At 63.5% G+C, this 22,305-nt stretch overlaps 1 protein-coding gene across 1 annotated transcript; it reads left to right on the top strand.

Moving 5' to 3' along the window:
• Positions 1–3,182: 3,182 nt before the first annotated feature.
• Positions 3,183–21,616, top strand: NSG1 (neuronal vesicle trafficking associated 1). The gene is made up of 5 exons (XM_054581930.1): positions 3,183–3,241; positions 3,555–3,709; positions 7,205–7,321; positions 19,783–19,893; positions 21,268–21,616. The coding sequence occupies exons 2-5, from the start codon at positions 3,581–3,583 to the stop codon at positions 21,466–21,468; spliced, it is 558 nt and encodes a 185-aa protein (XP_054437905.1). The 5' UTR covers positions 3,183–3,241; positions 3,555–3,580; the 3' UTR covers positions 21,469–21,616.
• The last annotated feature ends 689 nt before the right edge of the window (positions 21,617–22,305 follow it).

The following is a 22,305-nucleotide window of genomic DNA, read 5'->3' as shown; positions in this document are numbered from 1 at the left end:
AGCACAGGTGGACCGAGTTAGCGGTCAAAGCCATAATCAGAGCCAAAGCAGGCACTGACTGTTTTTAAAGATATAATAGTAGCTCATCTGATTCTCATTACGCCACTGTGATGGAGGCATCGGCACCATCTCCATTTTCTCTGTGGGGAAACCGAGGCACAGAGAAGTTAGGCACCTTGTCTGCAGTCACACAGCTAGGAAGTGGGCGGCAGGATTAGAAATCAGGCTGTGACACACTGTCTCCGGCCGCAGAGGTGGGACTCCGACCACGGGATGGGGATGATGGAAGTCGGCGACAGGCCTGGGCTGGGAAAAGGCAGGGTCTCGGGTGCTGGGGAGCGGCAGCGGGCTGCCTGATGCGGGGTGCGGGGGTGGGGGGGCGTGTCGCCATTGCCCCAGCAGCGGTGAGTCTGGCCCTGGGATCAGGAACCCTAGAAGTGCCCCTAAGAGTCATTTAGAAAAACCAAATATACATTAAAAATCCTGCGAGGCGCTTGGGGTCCCAGACCGGTGCCTGGGCAAACCTGGGGTCCAGGGGGCGGCCAAGTCCTGCTGACTTTACTGTGCGTCCCTCAGCCATGGTCGCAGCTGCCATCGTCCCCGCCTCTGCCACCGGGGCCCCTTCAGCCTAGTATCTTCGAGACCCTGCCCTTCTCAGAACCACCTGCAGCCCCGAGGCCCCCCGGCCACTGCGCCCTGCAGGCTCGGTGCCCGCCCCCCATGTCCATACCTGATCCCCGGGGCCTGTGACCATGCTCTTCGGGCAAAAGGCAGGATCAAACTAAGGATTCTGAGGAGAGCCTCATCCCGGGCGATCTGGGCGGGGCCCCAATCCAAGTGCCTTTACAGGAGACCCAGAGACGTGGCGGCCGCAGGGGCAGGGGCTGGAGGGGTGCGGCCAGGAGCCCGGGACCCCGCACCAGCCTCTGCAGGGAGCGCGGCCTGCTGGCTCCTTGAGTTTGGGTGTCTGGCCTCCCAAACTCAACTGTGAGACAACACACTTCTGTTTTAAGCCACCAAGTGCGTGGCTGGCCTCGCACGTCCTGTCCCCTGCCTGGAGTGCCTTCCCTGCACACCGGGTCCAGTCGGCTGTCCCTCGGGCCTTCCTCAGAGCCTTCATCCCTTGTCCGCCGCCTCCTGGCAGTGGAGGTGACCCCTGCCCTCCCCGCTCCCCCCCGCCAACCCTGCGCCGGGCGCGCTGCTTCCCTCCAAGGCTGGTGGTTCGTTTCCCTCCTCTGAGCTCCTGGTGGGTGGGTTGTGCACCGGCTTTGGCGTCGCCCATGGGTGACCGTCACAGGGCCTGGGGCACTTTGGACGCCCACAGAACAGCTCCTGCAGGACGAAGCTGCGAAGTCCCGACGACCAGCACCGGTCAAAACCCAGGACTGCACGGTGACTGTCTGTAGCTCTCTCTGTACAATCACAAGTCCTTCTTGTCTCTGTGGTCCTCAGGTGACAGGGACTTTGAGGGGAAGAGGGGTCCGCGAGGGGCTGGGACAGCCCGCCCTGCGGCAACCTGCGTGGGATCCCGAGCAGTGTGCATGCGCTGGTGACCTTTTGCGCTGATGGCCTTTAAACTGCTGCTGGCAACTGAGACAAGGACCAAACCACTTCCTCCCCGGAGCCCACAGGGTTCTTCCTGACCCCTGACCTTCACACATTAGGACATCAGCCCAGGGCAGCACCTGAGCGACTCTGACTGCTCTCCTCACCTGCCCCTGGGGTTCCACGCAGGGGAGGCCTGGTCACTGCGCCAGTCCTGCCTTCAAGGGGCCTTGACAAGAGGATGCGGAGGCCGCCCCGGGGGCAGGTGGCAGAGGTCAGCTGCTGGGACACCTGCCCCTCCTGGGTGGGCCTGGGCCTGTCTGCTGCCTGGGGCCCTAGGGGAGGGAAGAGGAATCCAGTTACCACCTCCGTAAAAGGGGCGGCTCTGGGCCGCGGCTCGGTGCCCTCTGTCTCCGTTTACTGTGTGGGGGGGGATTTCTCTCATGCTCTCGGTTGCCTGGTGGAAAACGCGGGGCCTGGGGCCATCGGCCAGGCAAAGGGGGCACCCGGGGCCGGGCTGTGAACGTCAGCCTTCGGGGAACACCCACTGTGCGCGCGCCCAGAGCGGGACACAGGTGCCCGGGAAGGCGGCCGCAGGGTTCCTCCCCAGCTCCTCGTGGGGCTCCCACAGCCCCGCCGCTTCGCACCCCAGGGGCCTGCAGCCTGGACGGGTTGGGGGTCTGCAAAATGGGGCCTTACTGCGGGCAGCTGCGACAGGGGCCCGCTGGGGGTGGAACCCCCTCCTTCATTTCAGGCTCTGCCTCCTCTAGGGGCGCCCAGGACGCTGGAGGCTGCGGCTGCGGAAAGGCGACCTCTGCTTCCACCTCCGGCCAGACCAGGAAACCTTTCCCTCTCCCTCCAACGCGGCGCCTGAGACTCTCTCTTTGACTTGAACACCCTCCCTCCCAGGACCCCGGGGCGGCCCCTCACCGGCCAAGACCCCAGCTCTGGAGAGCACGCCCCGCTCCATTCCGCATCACCTGACATCGCCCGCCTCCTCTTCCATCTGTGCCCCCTTTACACAGGGACGCGCCCTCTTTTTGTTGCTCCCTCCCCAACCCCGCTGCGCGCAGGGGGAACGCTCCGTCCCTGCCACCGTCCCTATCTCCTGTAATCCCCCTCCCCAAGCCCTTCACCATAATTCAAGACCCCCAGGTCCGAGCGGCTGCAGACCGGGCGCCCTCCCCCACTTTCGGGGGCACTCCATCCCTAGGACATTCCGCTTTTTCCCTACGACTCGCCTTGCGCCCCGGCCGCCGCCCCAGTGTCGCGCAGTCCTCTTTCCGCTTCCCGCATCCCCGGCCTCCGGCCCCGGGGTGCCTTCCGCTGCCGCGATCCCCCTCCGGGGCGCGCTCCTGTCCCCCTCCTCGCCCCTCCCCCTCGGTTTGCGGTGCAAGGTCCCCGGGGAGCGCCCCTCTCTCGCCCGCCCCGAGCTCCTTTGTGCACCGCGCGCGCGCTGCGTCAAGGCGGAGGCGCGGCGGCCACACGCGCACACGCACCGGCGCACAATTAGCCCCCGGGAGCGGCAGGAAGGGAGGCGGGAGGGGAGGAGAAGGAAGGGGGAGGGGGCCGCCGGCGAGCCCAATCGCTCGCTCCCGCCCGGCCGCGCGGCGCCGCCTTCGCCATTGCTGCGAGCAGAGCTGGGGCGCGGAGGCGCGGAGCGCGTCGGAGCCCAGACCTGCCGGAGCCGGGCGCGGTGAGTGCGGGCGGCCGCGGCGCCGGGGCTGGGCCCTGCCCGCCGGGAGCGGGCTCCGGGGCCGCTAGATTCTCCAGACGAGAGGGACGGGGGTCGACCCGCCGGGCAGGGTCAGCGCCCCCTCGCCCGCCCGCGGAGCGCCCCTGCGCTTTCGTCCATCGGGGCCAGAGCCTGTAAAGACACAGCACCCCCACCCCGAGCGGTGTGAGCGCCGTATCCACACTACCCCTCCCCAGAGACGAGGCGGCTGGAGAGTTGGGGGCAGCGGGCGGGTCCTGCTGGCGGTGACTCTCGCCCGGCTCTCCCCACGCAGGCGGCAGCCTCGGGTCTCCCGGAACCATGGTGAAGTTGGGGAGCAATTTCGCGGAGAAGGGCACCAAGCAGGCGCTGCTGGAGGATGGCTTCGATACCATCCCCTTGATGACGCCCCTCGATGTCAATCAGCTGCAGTTCCCGCCCCCGGATAAGGTGAGAGGCTCCGCACCGCGCGCTGGTGGGTGCGCACCCCCAAATCCCGGGCGGCGGCCGCAACAAAAGAAATCCGTCGCGTGCGCTGGGGACGCGAAGTGGGGCGGGCCGGGGCGTGCGGGGGGACACCCCCTCTCTGGGACAGCGTCCCCGCGCGTCATTGAGGGTCGGATGATCCGGGGGCCTGAGATGACAGCTTCGTGCGGACAACGGAAGGCGCACGGCGGGAAAGGCCCCTTCTTGATTTTCGTGGGAGTCTTGTCGGAGAGATGCCCCCGCCCCCAGCTGCTCCCTGGCGCTGCTCCTCCCCATCCCTGCCCCGTGGCACCAGGGAGCCCTGGGTCTGGGGTGAGCGCAGGACCCGCCGCCCCTCGTGCCTTCCCAGGTGGTTCTGTTCCATCCTGATTTGCCCCAATGCGGTGGGGAGGCCCTTCTCCTCGGCCGAGGGCCCCTCCTAGGACCGACTCCCCTCTTCAGCCGCCGCGCCCGCCCCTCCCAGGCCGGCCAGGGTGCTGCAGGCTGCGTGCGCTCCCTCCAGTCTCCTTCTCCTTTGTTCCTTTTGTGAAACCTCCAAATGCGCGCGCCTGCCCCTCCGTGCTGGTGTAGCTGGGGACACCCTCCAAGTGGTGGAGGGTTTTTATTTTTTTCTGAATTTAAAGACCCCTGCCTTTTGTTACACAGCATCCAGTCAAGTAGTTGGTCCTGATTAGGGATGATATTTTTCAGGAGTTAACACTTAAAATGGTAAATACGATGTTTAAAAGCCTACACGATTGCTTTGTAAAAGAGAAACCTAAAACAAGAAACCAGTATCCTTTCTCACTACCTTACTGCTGCTTAAAAACCAGCCTGAGCACCTTCAGTCCTGGAATGAAGCGCATTCGCATTAATCGTGTCATCTGGTCCCTGGTGAGGAGGTTCTGACTCAGGCTTGGTTGTTTATTTGGCCTTGTTGGTGACGGCTGGCTGTAGGGATGGCGGGATATTCCTGTGGTGGGTCCTTCCCTTCTAGATGATTCCTTTACTGCCAGGGCGCGCCCCTTGAGAGGTCCACTCTGCCCTCCCGAGGGGGCCCCTCCCCCGCTGCATTGTCTGTGTTGGGTGGTGGCAGGGCAGGAGCGAGGCGGGCACAGGTGTTTCAGATCAGGCAAGGGGGGTCCGCTGGTCACCTGTGCAACTGGGCCGTGGCTGGGGCCGTTCGGGGCTCTGATGGTCCAAAAGAGGCTGCGTGGAAGGGGCTGGGCAGGCTGGGCATCGCACCGGCCCAGGTAGCACAGCCTGGCCCCACGCCCCCAGCGCCCCCTCCCGCCTTGCCCGCGGAGTGGTAGTGGCCTGAGCCAGGAATGCCACGTCCGAGCAGTGCCCGTCAGTGACTCCCTCCCTCCGTCCTGACCCTCCTCTTTCGCCCTCAGTCTGTTCCATTCCAGGACTGGCTGGTGCACAGGCTTGTGTCCGAGAGGCGTTCAGGCAGGGAGTCCTGGCCGGCCAGCGGGGCTCCCTCGGGGTAGCCGCGGCCGCCCCGGAAGGTGAGGCGCCCCCCGTCTCTGGGCGTGTTCAAACACAGGGAGCGACTGGCAGGGACTGATGGTTGGTGTCCGAGGTTTCTGAGGTCACAGGTGAGGAAACGAGTCACGAGAGTTACGTCCGGGATGTGCCCAAGGTCACTGGACTAAAGGCCGCTGTTCCCGGAAGGCAGCGGCTCACGGCGGGGCCTTCTGCTCCGCCCGCCCCCCGGCAGGGCCAGGCGTCTCTGACAAGACCCCTCTGAACCCAAACAGCAGCGACTGCGTGTTGCTTACAGCCAGCGTTCAGGGAGGCAATGCCACCTGTCCCCCACGACCCAGTGTCCGAGGGCTGAGGGACGATGCCGTGAGGGTTGTCAGCGGAATCTGTCCTGAGAGCGCGTGCCGAGTGCCGAGGTTCTGGGGGTGCGGCGGTGCCGGCAGCCACAGAGCTGGCAGCGGGGGCTGGGCCGTGGCCCCTGAGGCTCCGTGCATGTCTCGGGCACCAGGCACTGGGCTGCGGGCCTCACGGGCTTCAATTCCTCTGCTCTACCGGCCATGGTGGGTGACCCCTGTCATTATGCCACGCAACAGGGTGGGAGTGGAGACACAGAGGGTTTAAGGGACTTGCCCAAGGTCACCAGGCCTGTTAGTGGCTGATGGAAGGAACACCGAGCGCCACCTCCCGGGCTGAGGAGCCGCGGACTCCCTCGCCTCACACCGGCCCGTGGAGGTGGACCTTGTCCCGTTTCCCAGGCGAGGATGTGGAGGTCCTGAGCGGCGAGTGCATGCTCAAGGTCACACAGCCAGTCCGGCTCAGTTGGGGTTGGGATGGACGGCAGGGGGGGCCCAGGCACTGCCCCCAGACGGGCGCCTTCCCAGGTGGGACGGGGCGCAGGCTGCCATCGCGCTGGGCACGCCCGTCCTCTGTGTTGGCGGGAGGGGGCGAAGGGCCGACGAGAGCGTGGTTGCAGGGAGTGGCCCCGGGGGTCATTTTTCAGGGATGGCCCACGTTTTCAGGGAATGTGGCATGGGCCACGTTCTCCCCGAGACAGGTAACGGGACAAGCTCAGGGTGGGAGCCCCTCCAGCTGCCCGCCTGGGGGTGACCGTCCTGACCTGAGGGGTGTTTCTTCTTCTGCCCTGGGTCCCCCCATCACGGAGAGCGGGCATCTGCCCCGGACCTTGGGCCACGCAAGCGAAGGGGCATTGTCATGGGGGGGGGCGGGGCTCCCCAGTCCCGCACGAACTTCTTGCTCTGGGAGCGGGGCCTGGGGATTGGAGATGCGTAGCCCCGGCTGCTCCTGGACGCCTCCTTGTCCGGTGCGGACAGAAGTAAACAGGCCCTGGTCCCAGGGTGTGCGGAGGGCAGGGATGGGGAGGAGGCAGGAAGGGGCATGTTGGGCTTCCCCTGAGGCTGGCGTGGATGTGGGGAAGGGTTTGCATGGGACGAGGCGGGGCCGGCTTCCTGGGTGGAGATACCCGCACCTCACAGAGAGAGAGGAGGGCGGATGGGCTGAACTAACTTGCCTTGGAGGCCAGTGCCGGCTCCGGCCTAGTCCTGGAGGGAAGCTGCACCCTCAGACCGTCTCTCCTACCCACGGCTCCTTCTGAGGACCCCCGGGGAACCGAAGGCACCCCATGCCGCCCGGGTCAGGGGAGGGCGCCGGACAGTGGGCGGAGGAAGCGGGTGTTGTGCTGGCCACCTGCTAGCGGTGTGGCCTGGGCCCTGAGCGGACCCTTTCTACCCCTCAGCTATCACCATCTGTCCCCTCCCGGGGCTGCTGTCGGGGGTCATTCGTGGGTAATTTCTCTGAAAGTCCTGGCACAGGGGAGACCACCATCCACAGTGACTGTCCTGGTTCTTTTTGGTGAACTATTTCCTGGCGAAACAGCGGCTTGGAATTCACACACTCTCACATGCGTGCCCTTTGGAAGGCGCCTGGCTGCCCGCCCCCCACTGACCAAATGTTTGCTTCTGTTTCCCGGACAAGGTGGTCGTGAAAACCAAGACTGAGTATGAACCCGACCGCAAGAAAGGCAAAGGGCGCGTGCACAAGATCGCCGAGTTCACCGTCAGCATCACCGAGGGCATGTCGGAGAGGTTTAAGGTGAGCGACCCCGGGGGGCGGGGAGGTGCCGCTGGACCTCAGGAGGGGACCGGGACAGGACGAGGCACCGCTCCCCTGGGCACACCCCAGCCGTGCCAAACCACCTTGCGGCTTAGAAAAGCTCTTCGTTTCTCTGTCTTCCCAAGTGATCACGTGTTACTTAGTTTTAATAACAGGGGGACCCACCCCTAAACTTCCTTTTAGACAAAGGTCATACACATATGCAAAGCCACTCAGCGAATGTGAAAATCTCCATCGACAGCTGCAGGGAGAGGCAGTAACGGAAGGGTAATTGTCAGGCTCATCACCTGCAAGACACAGCGCTGCGCCCTTCCGTGTGCCAGCTCATCTGCGCAACCCTCGGCAACCCTCCTGCCAGGGAGGGCCGGTCGGGGGGCCCGTTTTGCCGAGCAGGGAGTGGAGGCACAGAGCGGACGAAGCTCCGTGGGGCAGGGCCCAGGGCCCTGCATTCAGCCGCTCCATGACACCCCGACGCGGCGTGGGGGGCGAGGCCCAAGCCGTCTGGACACGGCTGCTGGACGCACTCCTGCCAGGGCCGGAAGCCTCGCTCTGGATTGTTTTCTGGGGAGATGCAGCCGCTGAATGGGGTGGGTCCTCACCACGCCTTGGGGGGCTCAGGAGTGCAAATAGCTGTGCCCGTTGAGGAACAAGGTAGGGTATTGATCTTCCAGAAGTGCTCTTGGGGAAACATGAGAGAGGTGGCAGGTGGCCCTCCCCCAGACCGAACCGGGTGATGTGGGGGACGTCACCGGGTTGCCAGGCCTTGAAGAGTGGCCTGGCTGGCGCTCTGTGGGCGTGGGGGCACTTTGCTCACGCCAGGGTGTGGAGGTGCTTGCACAGCGCCCCCTGCGGTGCCCGCACTCTTTGCACACAGGAGCCCAGGCGGTGAGGGGGCTTTGTGGGGTGGCTGGGGAAGCCGGGGCGTGGTCCTAAGTCCATCCTCCTCCCTGTGGCTCCTGCTGCGTCATGGGGCTGGAGGAAACCCCCGCAGAGGCCCGCCTGGCCCTCGGATCCCACCCGAGTGGCAGGGGACGGGGTGTTTCCTGCTATTAGCTCATCTAGTCCCGCCCCGCGCCCCCTCCCCAGAGGTGAGTGCTGTTTGTACAGCCCATTCTACAGATGGAGCAGTTGGGGCCCAGAGAGGTCTGCGGCGGCGGGTCCTGCCGGCGGTCTGAGGGGGGGTGTGGTGGCCGATGCCCTTCTCACATTGCGGCCGGGCTGTGGGTTTGTGGGACTGGCCACACGGGGCCGAGGCCGGCGCCTCCCTTCTTTCACTCTGGCTGAGCCTCATCTGCCTCCGCTCTCACTGTCCGCCCCCCCCCGCCCCCCGCGCCCTGGGATCGTCCCCTGGCTGAGGCGGAAGTGACCTAGATCCGGAGGCCACGGTGGCATCATTCCCATGGTGGGCACCGCGGTGACCCCTGCCCATCCCGCTTTGACCTGTGCCTCTCCCAGCCCCGGTGCGGCGGGTCCACAGACGCGGGGTGGCACTTGAATGGCAGCCCCTTCCCCTGTCGAGCGTCCACCGGGTGCCCGGCGCTGGCCCCCACCCCCGCTGTCCGTCGTTTGTGCTTCTGCCGCACACTCCCTGGGTGCGGGTCCCCAAGTCCCTTGCTTAGGGCATGGGTGACGCCCCTGGCGACCAGGGCTCTCGGCAGCCACAGCCGGGCCTCTGGGTAGTTGCCTGGCGCCCGTTGCCCAGAGGACCTGTGCCCGTCCCAGGGGACCGACTGCGGTGGCAGAACCGCGCCTCATCTCTGCCCCCACCCCTGGGGAGGCCTAAGGGGATGTGCAGCCGGTGTGCAGTGCCTCACTGCACCGTGGTCCCCAGGGCCCCTGCACTGCGCGTAGGCAGGCCAGGCGCGCTCGGGCGCTCAGCCTCTGTGGCCCCTGTGACTCACAGCCACCCCGGGGGCGGGGGGGGACGTCACTAGCCCCTTTTACAGATGAAGCAGTTGTGTCCCAGGTGGTCAGCGGTGGGGGCTGACCCCCTGCCCTCAGAGCTGGGTCCCTTTCCACCCACTTCCGGCCGTACACACCTGCCCACGGGCCTCGCCTTCAGCTCCTGCACCCCTCTGCCCACCCGCCTCCCGTGCCAACTCAGGCATCACCTCCCCCAGGAAGCCCCCGGGGATTTGCCTCCCCCTTCAGGTGTTTCCCTTGCCCTCTGTAAGGGGCGGTGACAGCATCCAACGCTGTGGCGTGCTCCCACGAGCCACACTCTGGGTCCAGCTTGTGACCGTGATTGTCTCCGTTGTACCGTTGAGAGGAAACTGAGGCAGAGAGTGCCAGCCCAGGCAGCCTGCCCTTGGCTGTGACACCTGAGGTCATGTGGCCCCTCCTGGCCTTGTAACCCCAGGCCACTGGTGGGCTGACTGTTATGCTTCTAGGAACCCTTCCGACCTTGACCTCACGGAACCCCGTCACCCCCCTCAGCGGCCGACGGAGGGGCCAGCCCCGCACCCCGCGTCCTCCAGTGTCAGCGCCCTGTCCCTCTCGCCTCTTCCTCGGACAGCGCGGTGTCCTGGCCGCACCCCCACCCCCGGCTCCCTGTTCTCGGCCCGCGCCTCTCTTCTGGTCTGAGGCCTGTGACCGGGCATTCCTGTGTGGTCGGGGGGTGGCCCTTGGAAGCAAAGGCCTCTCGCCCTGAGTTAGTGACTGGGAGGGCGGTCAGGGCCTGCCGGCCCTGAGACCACATCAGCCAGAAAGGAAGGCCCGGGGACTCCTGGAGCGGACCGTCATCACCCCCAGTGCCAGGCAGGGCGGGAGTTCCCAGGCCCTTCCCCCGACCCCCCATGCTGAGTGCGCGCACACTCCCAGCCCGGCAGCAGGGTGGGCGGCGGGGTGGGCGACAGATGGGCCACAGATGGGCCGCGGCCCCAGAGAGCGGGCGCTTGGCGAGGCGCCCAGGCCTGCCTGCGGCCCTCGCGTCTGGGTCCCGCGGCGGCTCTGACAGAGCCCTCTCTCTGGGCCTCGTTTCTTTCTTTTCACCCGAGGGCAGCCGCCCTGCCTGGGGGCACTCGGTCAGCGAGTGGCAGGGGGCTCTGAGCCTGAGCAGCCCGGCTGGGTGGACCAGGAGGCCCCTGGGCTGGGCTTGCCCCGGAGAACCACCTGCCTTCGCCCCAGACGAGCAGGCCCCGCTGACGGGGGTGGGGGAGGAGGTCCGCCTGGCCGCTCGCCGCCCTCCTGCCGTGGGCTGCCTGTCACGGAGGGGCCGGCCCTGGGGGGTGCGCTGCAGCCAGCTCCCCCGCGGACCCCTTGTGGATGGGGATGCGTTCTAGTCCCAGGACGCGGCAGGCTCAGGAGGGCCAGTGCCTTCTGGAAGTGCTGAGGGCTCATCTTCTGGAATGTTCTCTCGGCCTTCCATTGCCGTTTTGTTTCTGGCACCCATGAAGGCACCCGTGGGAGGTGTCGGCAGATTGGGGTAGGGGACCCTCTCTCTGAATACTGGGGCAGACGGTCTTCCACATCGTCCTGGCGGCGTGACGCTCTCGTGTCTGTCCCCTGCCAGCTCCTCAGTCCTTCCATTGTCCCCACTGTGCAACTCTCGGGAATGAGACTGGGCCTTTCAGCTGTGGGAGCAACAAGTAAAGAATGTCTCCTTTGTCTCTAAATCGTGCAGTGCAGGAGTGAGGCGCCGCCACTCTGCGCCCCGCCTTTGTGTACCTTTGGGTGGCGTCCTTGAGATGAGAAGTCTCTTTGGACGTTGCTTTATGGTGATCACTCAGGGACTAGTCTCTTGGCCACGAGGTTGCTAGGCTGGTTGCTAGGTAACTGCTGACTGAGGCCAGGGTTTTCTAAGACCCGGCCACTTGGACATCGCCAGACGCATCCGCCAGTGGCGGCCCAACACCTGGGTTTCCAAAGACATTCATGTCAATGAGAAAAGCCGTTATTTTATTAATTGGAGGCATAGTTATGCCAAAAAGAAACATTTTTTAGTTGCATGTCCGGGCTCACCCACGCGGAGCGGCGTCCGGGGCTGTGGGGCTGCTGCTCCCCACCCTCGCCCAACAGGGAGGGCGGCCAGCGGGGCGGGGCTGTGCGGCCGCCCTGACAGAGCCGCTGGCAGGCCCGCGCTCCACCCGTGTTCCGGGGCGAAGGGTCTGGGGGAGCGCACCGCAGCCCCTTCCCCTGCTGCGCTGCCTTCGGTCCTTTGCGAGGCGCCAAGGTCGGCCTTGCGTGAGTGTCTGCCAGGGTCAGCACAGAGCTGGAGCGTCCTAGGAGGAGAGGCCACGGCTGCGGGAGTGGCCCTGTCACTAGCTCGTGGCGCTGCAGGCGCATCCCTCTGCACCTGTCACACGTGGGTTTGCGGGTGGCTTGCATCTTTCTCTCATGTCCTTCGTGACCTTGAGTGCACTCTCCAGTGGTCCCCGGGTGTTTCAGGAGGCATTTGTTAAATACTTATGAACAGCCACAGCGTCCCCGTGGCATTCAGTGGGGGGTCCTCACGGGGTGGGCCGCAGCTCCTGGAAGTGCCGCCTCTGGACACCCCCCACCCTCTGCTGAGCACCTGTGGGGCTCGGCTGCCGGGTCTGAGCGTGCAGGGCCCACGTCGCCTGGCCCAGCCAGCGAGTGGGGGCTTCGCCGGGCATCGGGTGATGAGCGGGTTGTCATCTTGCGGGGTGGGGGGTGTCTGTGTGCTCACTTTTGGGTGGGACCTAAACTCTCGAGTGCTGTGAACATTGGACGATGTCAGGACCCATCTTACTCTCCTAGGGTTATTTTACTGCATCACTCAGTGGAAGTACACGTTTCTCCGCCCCCCCAAGGGCAGGAGGGTGATGACTGGAATCAGGACCACCCAGTTGCCGCCCACGCAGTGCCGTGGGCCCCCAGCTTCATGGGGACCGTTGCTGTCAGCCTTGAGGGTTCATCTGGCCGTCCTGGTGTTGTGGGGGGAATGGAGGTCACAGAGGTTAAGGAGCAGGCTTAAGGTCACCCAGCCAGCCAAGGGGGGAAGTAGGCTCGGACGCATGTCCCTGGGACACCGAGCCCGCCAGGCCCTGTCTCCCGCACCTGCAGCTGCGTGGGCTCTGTGGGGCGACTGTCCCCTGCTGCAGACACCGGAGGCCCCACCCAGCGGGGCAGTCACCCCCGGAGGCCCCCAGTAGGAGAGGAGACTCCAGGCCAGGAAGAGCAGGCGGGAACACAGCAAGTTCCAGCGCCACGCGCATCCCTCATCTCTACAGTGGGCGCTTCCTGGCTCCCAGCTCACGGTGAACGTTTGGAGAGCGGGCCCGTGGTCCAGGCAGGGCCTTCCCTGTAAGTTGAGTGGCCCACACAGGGCCACTCCTGGGTGAGAGTGGACACGGTGCATTTGGGATGCCTGGGCAGGGACTGTCAGCCAGGACCTGCCCAAGCACCTAGGACCCATGGCCCCTTCCTTACACACCCCTTGTAAACCCACCCCAAGGCCCATATCCCATTTGCACTCCATGCCTGGCAGTTCTTTCCAGAAAACGCCCAAGACCCCCCCCCCGCCCCCCGGGCAGGGCTGCTCTGGCGTGGGCTCACCCTGCCTCAGCCTGGGCCCCTTGGCTGCCTGCCTCCCACTCGTTCTTTAAAACTGGTAAAATATACATAACATACAATGTACCGTTGAACAGTGTTCAAGTCAGTGACATTTAGCACATTTGCGATGGTGTCCAGCCGTCACCACGATCTAGTCCCAGAGCATCGCCCCAGACGAGAGCCCGCCCCGTTGGTGCTCTCCCCTGCCCGCACCCCGCACCCCCCAGCCCCGAGCAGCCGCTGATTCGCTCTCTGCCTCTGGAGGTCCCTGTCTAGGCCCTGTCATAGGAATGGCGTCGTGCAACATGTGGCCTTCGGTGGCAGCTTCTCCTGCTCCAGGCTGGCGTAAGCGCTCACGACAAGTTCTTGGAACACCAGTGGGCTGTGGTTCCGGGAATGTCCCTGGGAGTGGGGTTGGCCCTTCACGCGGGGACGTCCTGTTTAACGCAGGGGGGAACTTGCTCTCCCGGGCCGCTGCACGGCGGACGGCTTCGTTTCTCCACGTCCTTGCGCGCGGGTGCCTTGCCTGCCTGTTCTCTCACGGCCATGCCGGTGCCAGCGCACTGTGCCGCTGGTGTGCTCGTCCCTCGCAGCTGACGGTGGTGGGCGTCGCTTCTGTGGCGCCGGCCGTGTGTGTGTGTGTGTGTGTGTGTGTGTGTGTGTGTGTGTGTGTGTAGAAACGTGTGCGTCACACCTTCTCCCATTTCTCGCTGGGCCGTTGGCCTCTGTGTGGCTGAGGTGTCGGGGCTCCTCGTCCTTCCTGGGAACTGGCCCTTGTCCCATGGCCGGGGTTTTCTCCCATTTCTGGGTTGTCCTGCACTTTCTTGTTCGTGGTCTTTAATGTGTAACATTGTTTACTTTTGCTGAAGTACAATTTGCTTTTTTTGTTGCTTGTGCTTTTGGTGTCCAAGTTGCCGTTGCCAAATCCAAGGTCATGAAGATTTAATTGCTGTGTTTTTTCCCCCCCCGAAGAGTTTTATGGCTTTAGCTTTTACATTTAGTAGGTCTTTATCCCATTTTGAGTTAATTTCGGCACGTGGTGTGAGGAACGGGTCGTTTCACCGCTTTGCATGCAGCTGTCCAGCTGTCCAGGCGCCGTTTGTTGAGGAGACTGTCCCTGCCCCATCGGACGGCCTTGGCACCCATACTGAAAATCGTTTGACCAGGGACGCGTGGTTTTGTTTCTGGACTCTGTTCTATGTCATTGCTTTCTGTGGCTATTTTTACACCAGCGCCACACTGTTTTCATTACCGTAGTTTTGTAGTAAGTTCCAAACTGGGAAGGGTGAGTCCTCCAACCGTTCTGTCTGCAAGATTGCTTTGGCTGTGCAGGATCCCTTGCAATTTCCACTTCTGCAGGGGGTGGGGGAAGCCGCTGGGATTTTGGCTGCATCGAATCCTGAACGCGGATCTAGCTGGGAAGTAATCCCATCTTTAGCTTCCGTAGCGGCGTTTCATAGTTTGTGGTGCAGGAATTCCTCCACTTTCCCCGGAGGCAGTGGGCTCGGGGAGCGCTAGTCACGCCTGTGACGGTCGCCAGATCACAGGTGGTGTTCCGTCACCCTGCAGTGCTTGCCAAGGCCTGGGGATGTGTTCACTCTCATCGTTGCTCTGAAGTCGCAGCATTTATGAGATCTTGTTTGGTGTGTTAATAAAGGAGCAGCTGTATATCACACGTGTGCAGCTTTGCAGTGTTTGGAGAGCGGTGTTGCAGTGTTACGGGCTGTCTTTGCAGCACTGTGTGTCGCGTTCCGTGCATTTGGAGCGGATGCTGAGAAGGACGGGTCGCCTTTGCCTGGCTGGCACGGGGGTCAGTGTCACCAGTGCGGGGGAACCCCCCCCGCCTCGGCTGCCCCGGAAGCCCCCTGCCCACAGCAGAGCCTCCTGGGCCGCGGAAGGCCACACGCCAGGGGACACGGGCAGTGAGGTCACACCCCCTGGTGGGACTGTCACCTCTTCCCCTTGTTCCCTGCCTTGGGTTTTCACTGACAGCTGCACAGAAGTGGAGCGACTGAGAGAGAATGCGGCATCTGCTCTGCCACCCCTCGCCGGGGGCACACAGCTGCCCTTCAGCCGGCTGGTGACACCTCCCAGGCCTGCGAGGAACGCTGATGTGTCACAAAGGGGCAGCTGCCTCCTGGGTCCTTCAGTGCCCAGGAACCGTCTGGGTTCCCGCTCGCTGGTGTGGCACATAGGGACCTTTGCCACCCCGGTCGTGTCCTCTCCTGTAGGACCCTGACGCTTCAGGACGCCTTGTGTCCTTCGATGCCTGAGGGCTTTGGCACAGCCCTTTCTTCCTCTGAAACTGCCCTCTCCCTGCCTCCCGGTGCCCCTTCCGGGAAGCCTCCGACCCCCGCGGCCCTGCCTCTCCTTTAGGAGCCTGCCCTGCGCTGTGAAGGGCTCAGGCCCCTGGCAGAGGCAACGGTGGGCATGTGGCGCCAGAGGCGCCCCAGGGCGGCCGCTGTCACCTCTGAGAACGTCCTCTAGCCTTTGTGGGCCCTTCCTCTTAAACAAACCAACGGACAAACAGTATCTCCTGAGCGCCTTGGTCTGAAGATGAAAGCAACCCAGGATGGACTCGGTACAGATATTCATTATTATGATGTTTCTTCCTTCTGGTTTTTAAACAAAGTTAAAAACCATTTCCTCGGGTCACCCAAAGCGCCGTGGGCCCCAGCACTCGGCCTCGTGTCTGTGACCAGGACGTCGGCCCTGAGAAAAGGCTCTCCTCCCGTAGCCCCGCTCCGGGACAGCGCAGGCGCGGGGTCGGACGCTGCCCCTGCAGCCCGGCTCTGCGGCCCCTGGGGGCCGGTGGAGGGCAGAGCCGCGCCGGGTCCTCCGCCTCCTCCCCTGCCCGTGGGTGAGCGTTTGCCTGATGAAACCCAGACGAAGGTGCCCCTGGAACTGCCCGTGCCCCGCCCAGAGCAGCGACGCCCTAATGTCAGGGCCTCCCCGGGCATCAGTACCATTGAAAGCTCCCCAGGCGCTTCCTGTGCACAGCCTAAGCCTAGAACCGTGGGGATCATCCGAGGACCCACTTCTGTGTGGAATTAATTCCGGGAGCAGGGCGCGGGGTACCGAGCCCACCGCAGACTTTGCATGCTCGCGCCAAACTGCCGCTCCTACCGGGGCTCCAGCAGCTTGGGGTACACGTGCCCCGCCCCGTGGGAGGCGGCTCACACAAAGCTGCAGGTTAGGGCCCGCCCGCCCCCATGACCTCAGCCTAATTTAACCTCATCTGCAAAGATCCCATTTCCAAGTAAGGTCGCCGGCACAGGAACCGGGCGGGGTCGGGGTGGGGGTGGTTAGGGCAGCTGTATTTTGCGGGGACACAATTCAACCCATAGCGAGCCCAGCACATGAGGCGACAACATGCTCCTGGTCCCTTGTCATTGTCCTGATACACATGTATCCCTCCTCAAAGAAGAAATATGCAGGTGACCTGCTCAGTCCCTCAGGTGGCAGGTGGCAGAGCCGGGATGTAGTTCTGAGCTCGCTGCGGGGGGTCTTTCTGGAAAGGCCTGTGGCTCTCAGGCCATGATAGAGGGGACACCGTGCCCTGTGGCGAGCTGCACACCCACCTCTCCCCACCAGGGCGTCTCCCAGTCTGAGCAGACGCGGAGGCCCAGAGGGGTCGGGTCGGCAGCGTCGGAGCAGGCGAGGGGACAGGCAGCAGGACAGCGCCTCCTGCTGACTCTCCGGGGGTTTGTTTCTTTGCCCTTCTCCCCTGACTACTCTGGGGAGTGTCATGCTCTCCTCTGTGGGCTCTGTGGACTGCCCGGTGGCGAGGCCCGGGAACCCTGGGTGGAGGGCCCAGGCCGGAGCCGGGGAGAGGCCGGGGCCGGGGTTCCCCGCAGCCCAGCGGAGCCCAGGGGGGGGGGGGTTATTTTTAAACCTAAACAGATGGGGTGCTCTGAGCCGGCCCCTGACAAGGCTTCCAAACTCAAGGGACAGGTTTCAGGATGCCCCCCCTCTAGGACTGCATGGCAGATTCTTTTACTGCGATGCTACTGACATGCACTGATACCAGGTTCAGGTGTGAAACGCACTGACTCAGTGTTTGTGTATTTTGTAAAACGACCACCAGGGTACGTTAGTTAACCCCCAGCACTTCACAGTTACATTTTTCTCCCTTGTGATGAGAACTTTTAAGATCTCTTAGCAACTTGCAAATACACAGCACAGCGTTGTTACCGTGGTAACCATGGTGCACATCGCGCTCCCAGGACGTGGACCAGGTCCCCCCGTCTGGAAGCAGAGGCCCCTCTGAGGCCGTCTGTGAGCTGACACATGGCGTAGGCGAAGCAGCCAGTACTTCCCTTGTTGGACATCTGGGACCGTCCCCAGGCCCCATGGTCAGTGTACGCACATCGCCTCTGTCTCATTCATCACGACTGAAATGCTTAATTACATTGTTTGGTGCCAGACACGACGCCCTTCCGAGCTCGTAGGCTGCTCTGGGACCTTAGACACCTCTTGCTATTGGTGCACAAAGTAAATCGAAACCAGGCCTGGATGCCCCCAGACTTGAACCCCGCGGCGGGGAGCCGAGGCGCCGCGGGGCCCGGGGCGGTGCTCGGGGGCCGCTGCCCGGGCCGTGTCTCGCTGCCTAGCCCGCGCTGAGTGCTCTGGGGGCTTTTCACCTTTTCTCCATAAGAGGAAAAATCCCCTTCGGCTTTCTTTCAGTGCGTGGAGGCAGGCACTAATGTAGGTCTTTGGTAAAGGCACAGTGGCATCAAGCGAACTTTTGTAAAGCAGCGAGTACCTGGGGCCGGAGTGGGCACCTTTGGTCCCCACTTACCTCAACCAGTTGTGTCCTGCAACTGGACTGAATGGTGGATTAACCCTAACAATTTTTTGGTGGCGTCCTTAGGGTTTTCTATAGATAATAATAGGTCATCTGCAAATAGTGGTAATTTTCCCTCCTCCTTTCCAATTTGGATGCCCGTCCTTCCTTCCTTTTGCCCGACTGCTCTGGCTAGGGCTTCAGTGCTGCATGGAACGCGAGTGGAGAGAGCGGGCACCCTGGTCTTGCTCCTGGTCTTAGAGGAAGGGCTTCCAGCTTTTCCCACTTGTGACATTAGCTCTGGGCTTGTCACATGTGGCCTTTGTTGTGTTGAGGTATGTTCCCTCTGTACCCACTTGGCTGAGTTTTTATCATAAATGGATGTTGACTTTTATCAATATTTCCCCCCACATCCTTTGAGATTATCATTTAATTTTTATCCTACATTTTATTAATTGTGATGTATTGCATTGATCGATTGTTGGGTGTTGAACCATCCTTGCATCCCTGGGATGAATCCTACTCGATCACAGTGTGCGATCCTTTAATGTGTTGTTGAATTTCCTTTGCTAGATTTTGTCAAGATCACAGTCTAATAGGGCTTAACCTGTTGCGTGCCGTGGAGCTCTTCTTGTAATAGTGTTTCCCAATGCTCGAAGTGAAACATCAGGGGCTAGAAGGAGGTGCTGATACAGCTCTCCCGACAGAGCCCGGGGCGAGGCGGCCCTTTGGCTCTAGCCTGTGCAGAGCTCCTGAAGCTGCCCTCATGGCCCAAGGGGCTGCCAGCAGGGGGCTGGGCCCGGGCAGGGTAGGTTTGGGGGAGCAGTAGTCACCCGTAAGTGTGGGGCGGGGGCAGGGGGACAGGCCTGTGGGAGGCTCTGCATCTCCCAGCTGTGCCACCTGAGCGAGGAGGGAGCGGCCGTGGGGACAGCGGCAGCACCGAGGGCAAATGCTTCCTACCGCAGCACCCGCCATGCCCGGCTGCTGTCCTGGAGCACCGCACTGGGCCCTGGGCCCTGGGCCCTGCTGCCGCCATCAGCAGGCAGCAGCCCAGGCCTGGAGGAGCTGGTGGCTTAGAGCCTGGCTGCGCAGGCTGCGCTGCGACCTTGCTGCCCCCGCCCCCGCCCCCGCCCCCAGCGCTGGGCCAACAGGGTTCCTGCTCTCACTGGGAAGCCCTGAACCTGCTCAGCTGCTCCCTCTGATGCCACGTGCCGGTGGGGCCGCTGCCCCCTCCCCACCCTGGACAATCTGACCTCCTCTGCCACCCAGCGTCCCCCTCGGATGCCTGGGGCCGGGTGGTTGTGTCCCTGCCGCCAGCACCGACGGCACCTTCCCCGTGCGCATGTTCGACCCCGTGGCCGCTGCGGCTCCATCCTGTCTTCCGGGGCCAGGCGTGGGATCCGCAGGCTGTGTTCATCGTCCGCAGACTGGAGCGCCTCTGGCCCGGAGAGAGGGCGAGAGCCCTCCCAGGGAGCCGCTTCGAGGCCCCGATCTGGCATCCTTTTGTCGCCCGTGCCCCTCGTCCTCCAGCTGTGGCGGGGCCTCCCACCCCGGTGCCCGTCCCGCGGTTACCTGCATTTACCCGCCGGCAGCTGGGCCCCTGCTGTGGGCCGTTGGCGCCGGCCCTGCTGCTGCTGCTCGGCCTCGCGCAGCGAAGAGCTTGCTGGCTGAGCTGGCAGGGCGCCGGGGCAGGGGGCGGGGGCGATGGGGCCCAGGGGCCTGCCGTTCCTGCCCCGCTGGTCCCAGCTCAAGGGCCGGGCCGGCGGCCAGGTCTCAGGAGACACCGTGGGACGGTCGATGAGCCGGCGGTGGCTGCGCCACCTTGGGGGCTGGCGGCAGTCAGATGGGCACCATCGGTCATGCGTCCCAGTGACCATGAGTCTGATCTCATTTGTACCTGGAGCCCTCAGCGAAGGGCCTGGAAATCTAAAAATAGCTGGTTTATGAGGTCAAGGGTGACAGACGGACGCAGTGAGAATGAAAGCGGCACGAAAAGCCGTGCAGGGAACAGTGACTGGGCTGGCACCTTGCCTCCCGCGGCTCCCGGCGCCTTGTTTCCGGGCCTCCTTCCAGGGTCAGCCCCCGCCAAGCCTGCCCGGGCCCACGGCCCCCGGCCGCCCTGACGCCCCTCTGCCCGCAGGTCTCGGTGCTGGTCTTCATCGCCCTGGCCTTCCTCACCTGCGTCGTCTTCCTGGTCGTCTACAAGGTGTACAAGTACGAGCGCCTCTGCCCGGAGGGATTTGTCCTCAAGGTAAAGCTCCATCCTCTCCCCTTGCCCAGTCCAGGGATGAGGTTGCACCGTCTCACTTCAAAGCATCTGAGGCGCGGGTCCTTGGGAAAGGTTCCCGTGGAAGGAAACGCCTGGGGAGGGCCTGCAGGTGTGGCGGCCCCGCAGAAAGGGGAGGGCCGCCTGCCGGGGCAGCTGGGCCTGCAGGGAGGCAGGGCGGGCGGGCGGGCTGTCTAGGGCCACGCGGGGGTCTGGGGGCAGGGGTGGCACTTGGACCGCCCTCCTGACTGTGCGTCCCCTGTCCGCCTGCCGCGTTGGTCATGGTCCACACTTGCGGACGCACACTTGGCTGGTGTGGTGTCTCGTTCCACAGTGCTGGCGTGTGGCACACAGCACGCACCGGACAACAGGTCCCAGCCCCCCGTGACTGTTAGGCGGACACCCTGCATGCCTTGCCGGTTCTTTCTGGAAGCGGCTGTGTGCTCCTGGGGGGCGGGCAGGCCCCTCACCCTGGCGTCCCGGGGTGCGGCGAGCTGGTGGGGAGGACTGGCTCGCCGCGGTGTAAGCAGCGGGTGCGCCTCCACTGCACTGACGGCAGGAGACGCAGCAGCTCTACCGCACCAAGCAGGGACAGCCACCCAGCACCGGGCCCCCGGGGGGACAGAGACGTAGGGCTGCCGCACCGACTGGCTTCTAACCCTCTGCCAGGCGCCGTGCCTGTGACCCCCTTCTCCCCAGAAACGTGACCCATCCTTCACCCGCCTCCAGACCCGGAGGCAACAAAACCTAGGTGGTGGGCCAGGCTGGGCACCTCTCGGCTGGACGGACACGGGAAGGCAGCCCTGGGCCCCGGACCCCGCATGCTCAGGAGAGCTGCAGACTGGCGTCCTCGCACAATGCCCGGAAGACAGCATTTCACATGCAGCCCGAGGGGTTTCCCGCCATCCGAAGCCTCCCCTTCCCGCCTGCCCTGGACTCTGGCCTGTAGGGACAGAGCTTCTCCCTTGCTGGGGACCATCCCACCACACTCGGCGTGCCCTCCTGAGGGCCTCAGTGCCTCCCTGGCGTGCTCCGACCGAAGGCCACGCCGCCAGCGTCCCCGCAGGTGGCACCGCCCAACCCATGGCCCCCGCCCCCGCCCGGTCTCCTTTGCGGATGCGCTCCCTCCCTGACCCGGGGAGGCCGGCCAGGGACCCAGCTCACAGGAAGCCTGTCTTCCCTTCCTTCGTTATTTCGGGTGGACACGTCAAAAGTTTCGCTGTTTTCTAGGCCTAATGTGATCACTAGCGCAAGATCTTTCCTGAGGCGGGAAGGCCCTGTGACACAGACCCGCCTCCGCCGAGCCCCGGGCAGGCGCCCCTCCGGCGTCGCCCACGTGCCCTGGCCTCTGTCTTTCAGAACGCTCAGTGCATTCCCAACGGCTTGGCGGCCTACTACGCGGAGCAGGACCCCCACTCCCCAGATAAGTTCTACGCCGTCGTGAACCACTACAACCTGGCTAAGCAGAGCATCACCCGCTCCGTGTCCCCGTGGATGTCTGTGCTGTCGGAGGAGAAGCTGTCGGAGCAGGAGACGGAGGCGGCTGAGAAGTCAGCTTAGCGAGGTGGGCAGGTTCCTTACAGTGTGTCACCTGAAGGTAACAAAGGGACTCTGAGGGACATTTCATTAAATATAATTACCAATAATTTAGAGGTTACTCATTTATGGTGCAGCTGCTTCTGTTTGCTAATGCTGCTTTGCAAATGAAACTTGCTGCAGACCTTCCATGGGCATAACATCGAGTGCGCGGCGGCGGCGGCGGCGCCGGGAGGGCACGGACACCACCGCTCACGCATCCGAATCTTAGCTCCGTTGCTCTGCTGGGGTTTATTTGATGTCAAAAGATAAATTGACACTGGATGTGCAAGGGGTTTGGATGTCAGATACATAATGCATTTGTGGAACTGATTTTTTAAACCACCTTGCTGTTTGCAGACCTAACACCCTACCCACCTCTAGCGCCCCGCTTTGCTCAGAGCGAGCTGTACCGCCTGCCCCCGGTAGGGGGCGCCAGCACCGCCGGCCGGACTCGCCCGGTGAGCCGGGCAGAGGTGGGAGGACAGGTGCTGTTGTGGGGTCCTTGCCAGGCTGTGTTTTGCTTGAGTGCATGTTGACTGTGTCAAAGCATGTGGGACGCGGGGACCCTGGAGAGAGAGAACCCTGGGCCCGGGATGCGGAACGCGCTCCCTGTAGGTAGTCTGCCCGCTCGGACGTGGGGTTGAACAGGGACTCAACCCCACTGGCCCTTCCGTTCACTTCTGTTATGACTACATTTGCACCAATGGCCCTATTAGCGAGTTAGTTTTTTTAAAAATTAGCTGGGTGGGACAAGTGGAAATGTAACTGCCGGTAAGCCAAGGCCACTTTAATTTTGTGAAGCCAATGTAACTCCTTTGA

The sequence above is a fragment of the Pteronotus mesoamericanus genome, unplaced genomic scaffold (assembly GCF_021234165.1).
Source record: "Pteronotus mesoamericanus isolate MK-2021 breed Mesoamerican mustached bat unplaced genomic scaffold, CSHL_Meso_final contig_68, whole genome shotgun sequence".
Taxonomy (NCBI): domain Eukaryota; kingdom Metazoa; phylum Chordata; class Mammalia; order Chiroptera; family Mormoopidae; genus Pteronotus; species Pteronotus mesoamericanus.
Note: the sequence above shows the minus strand (reverse complement) of the source record. Positions and strands in the feature narration are given on the sequence as shown.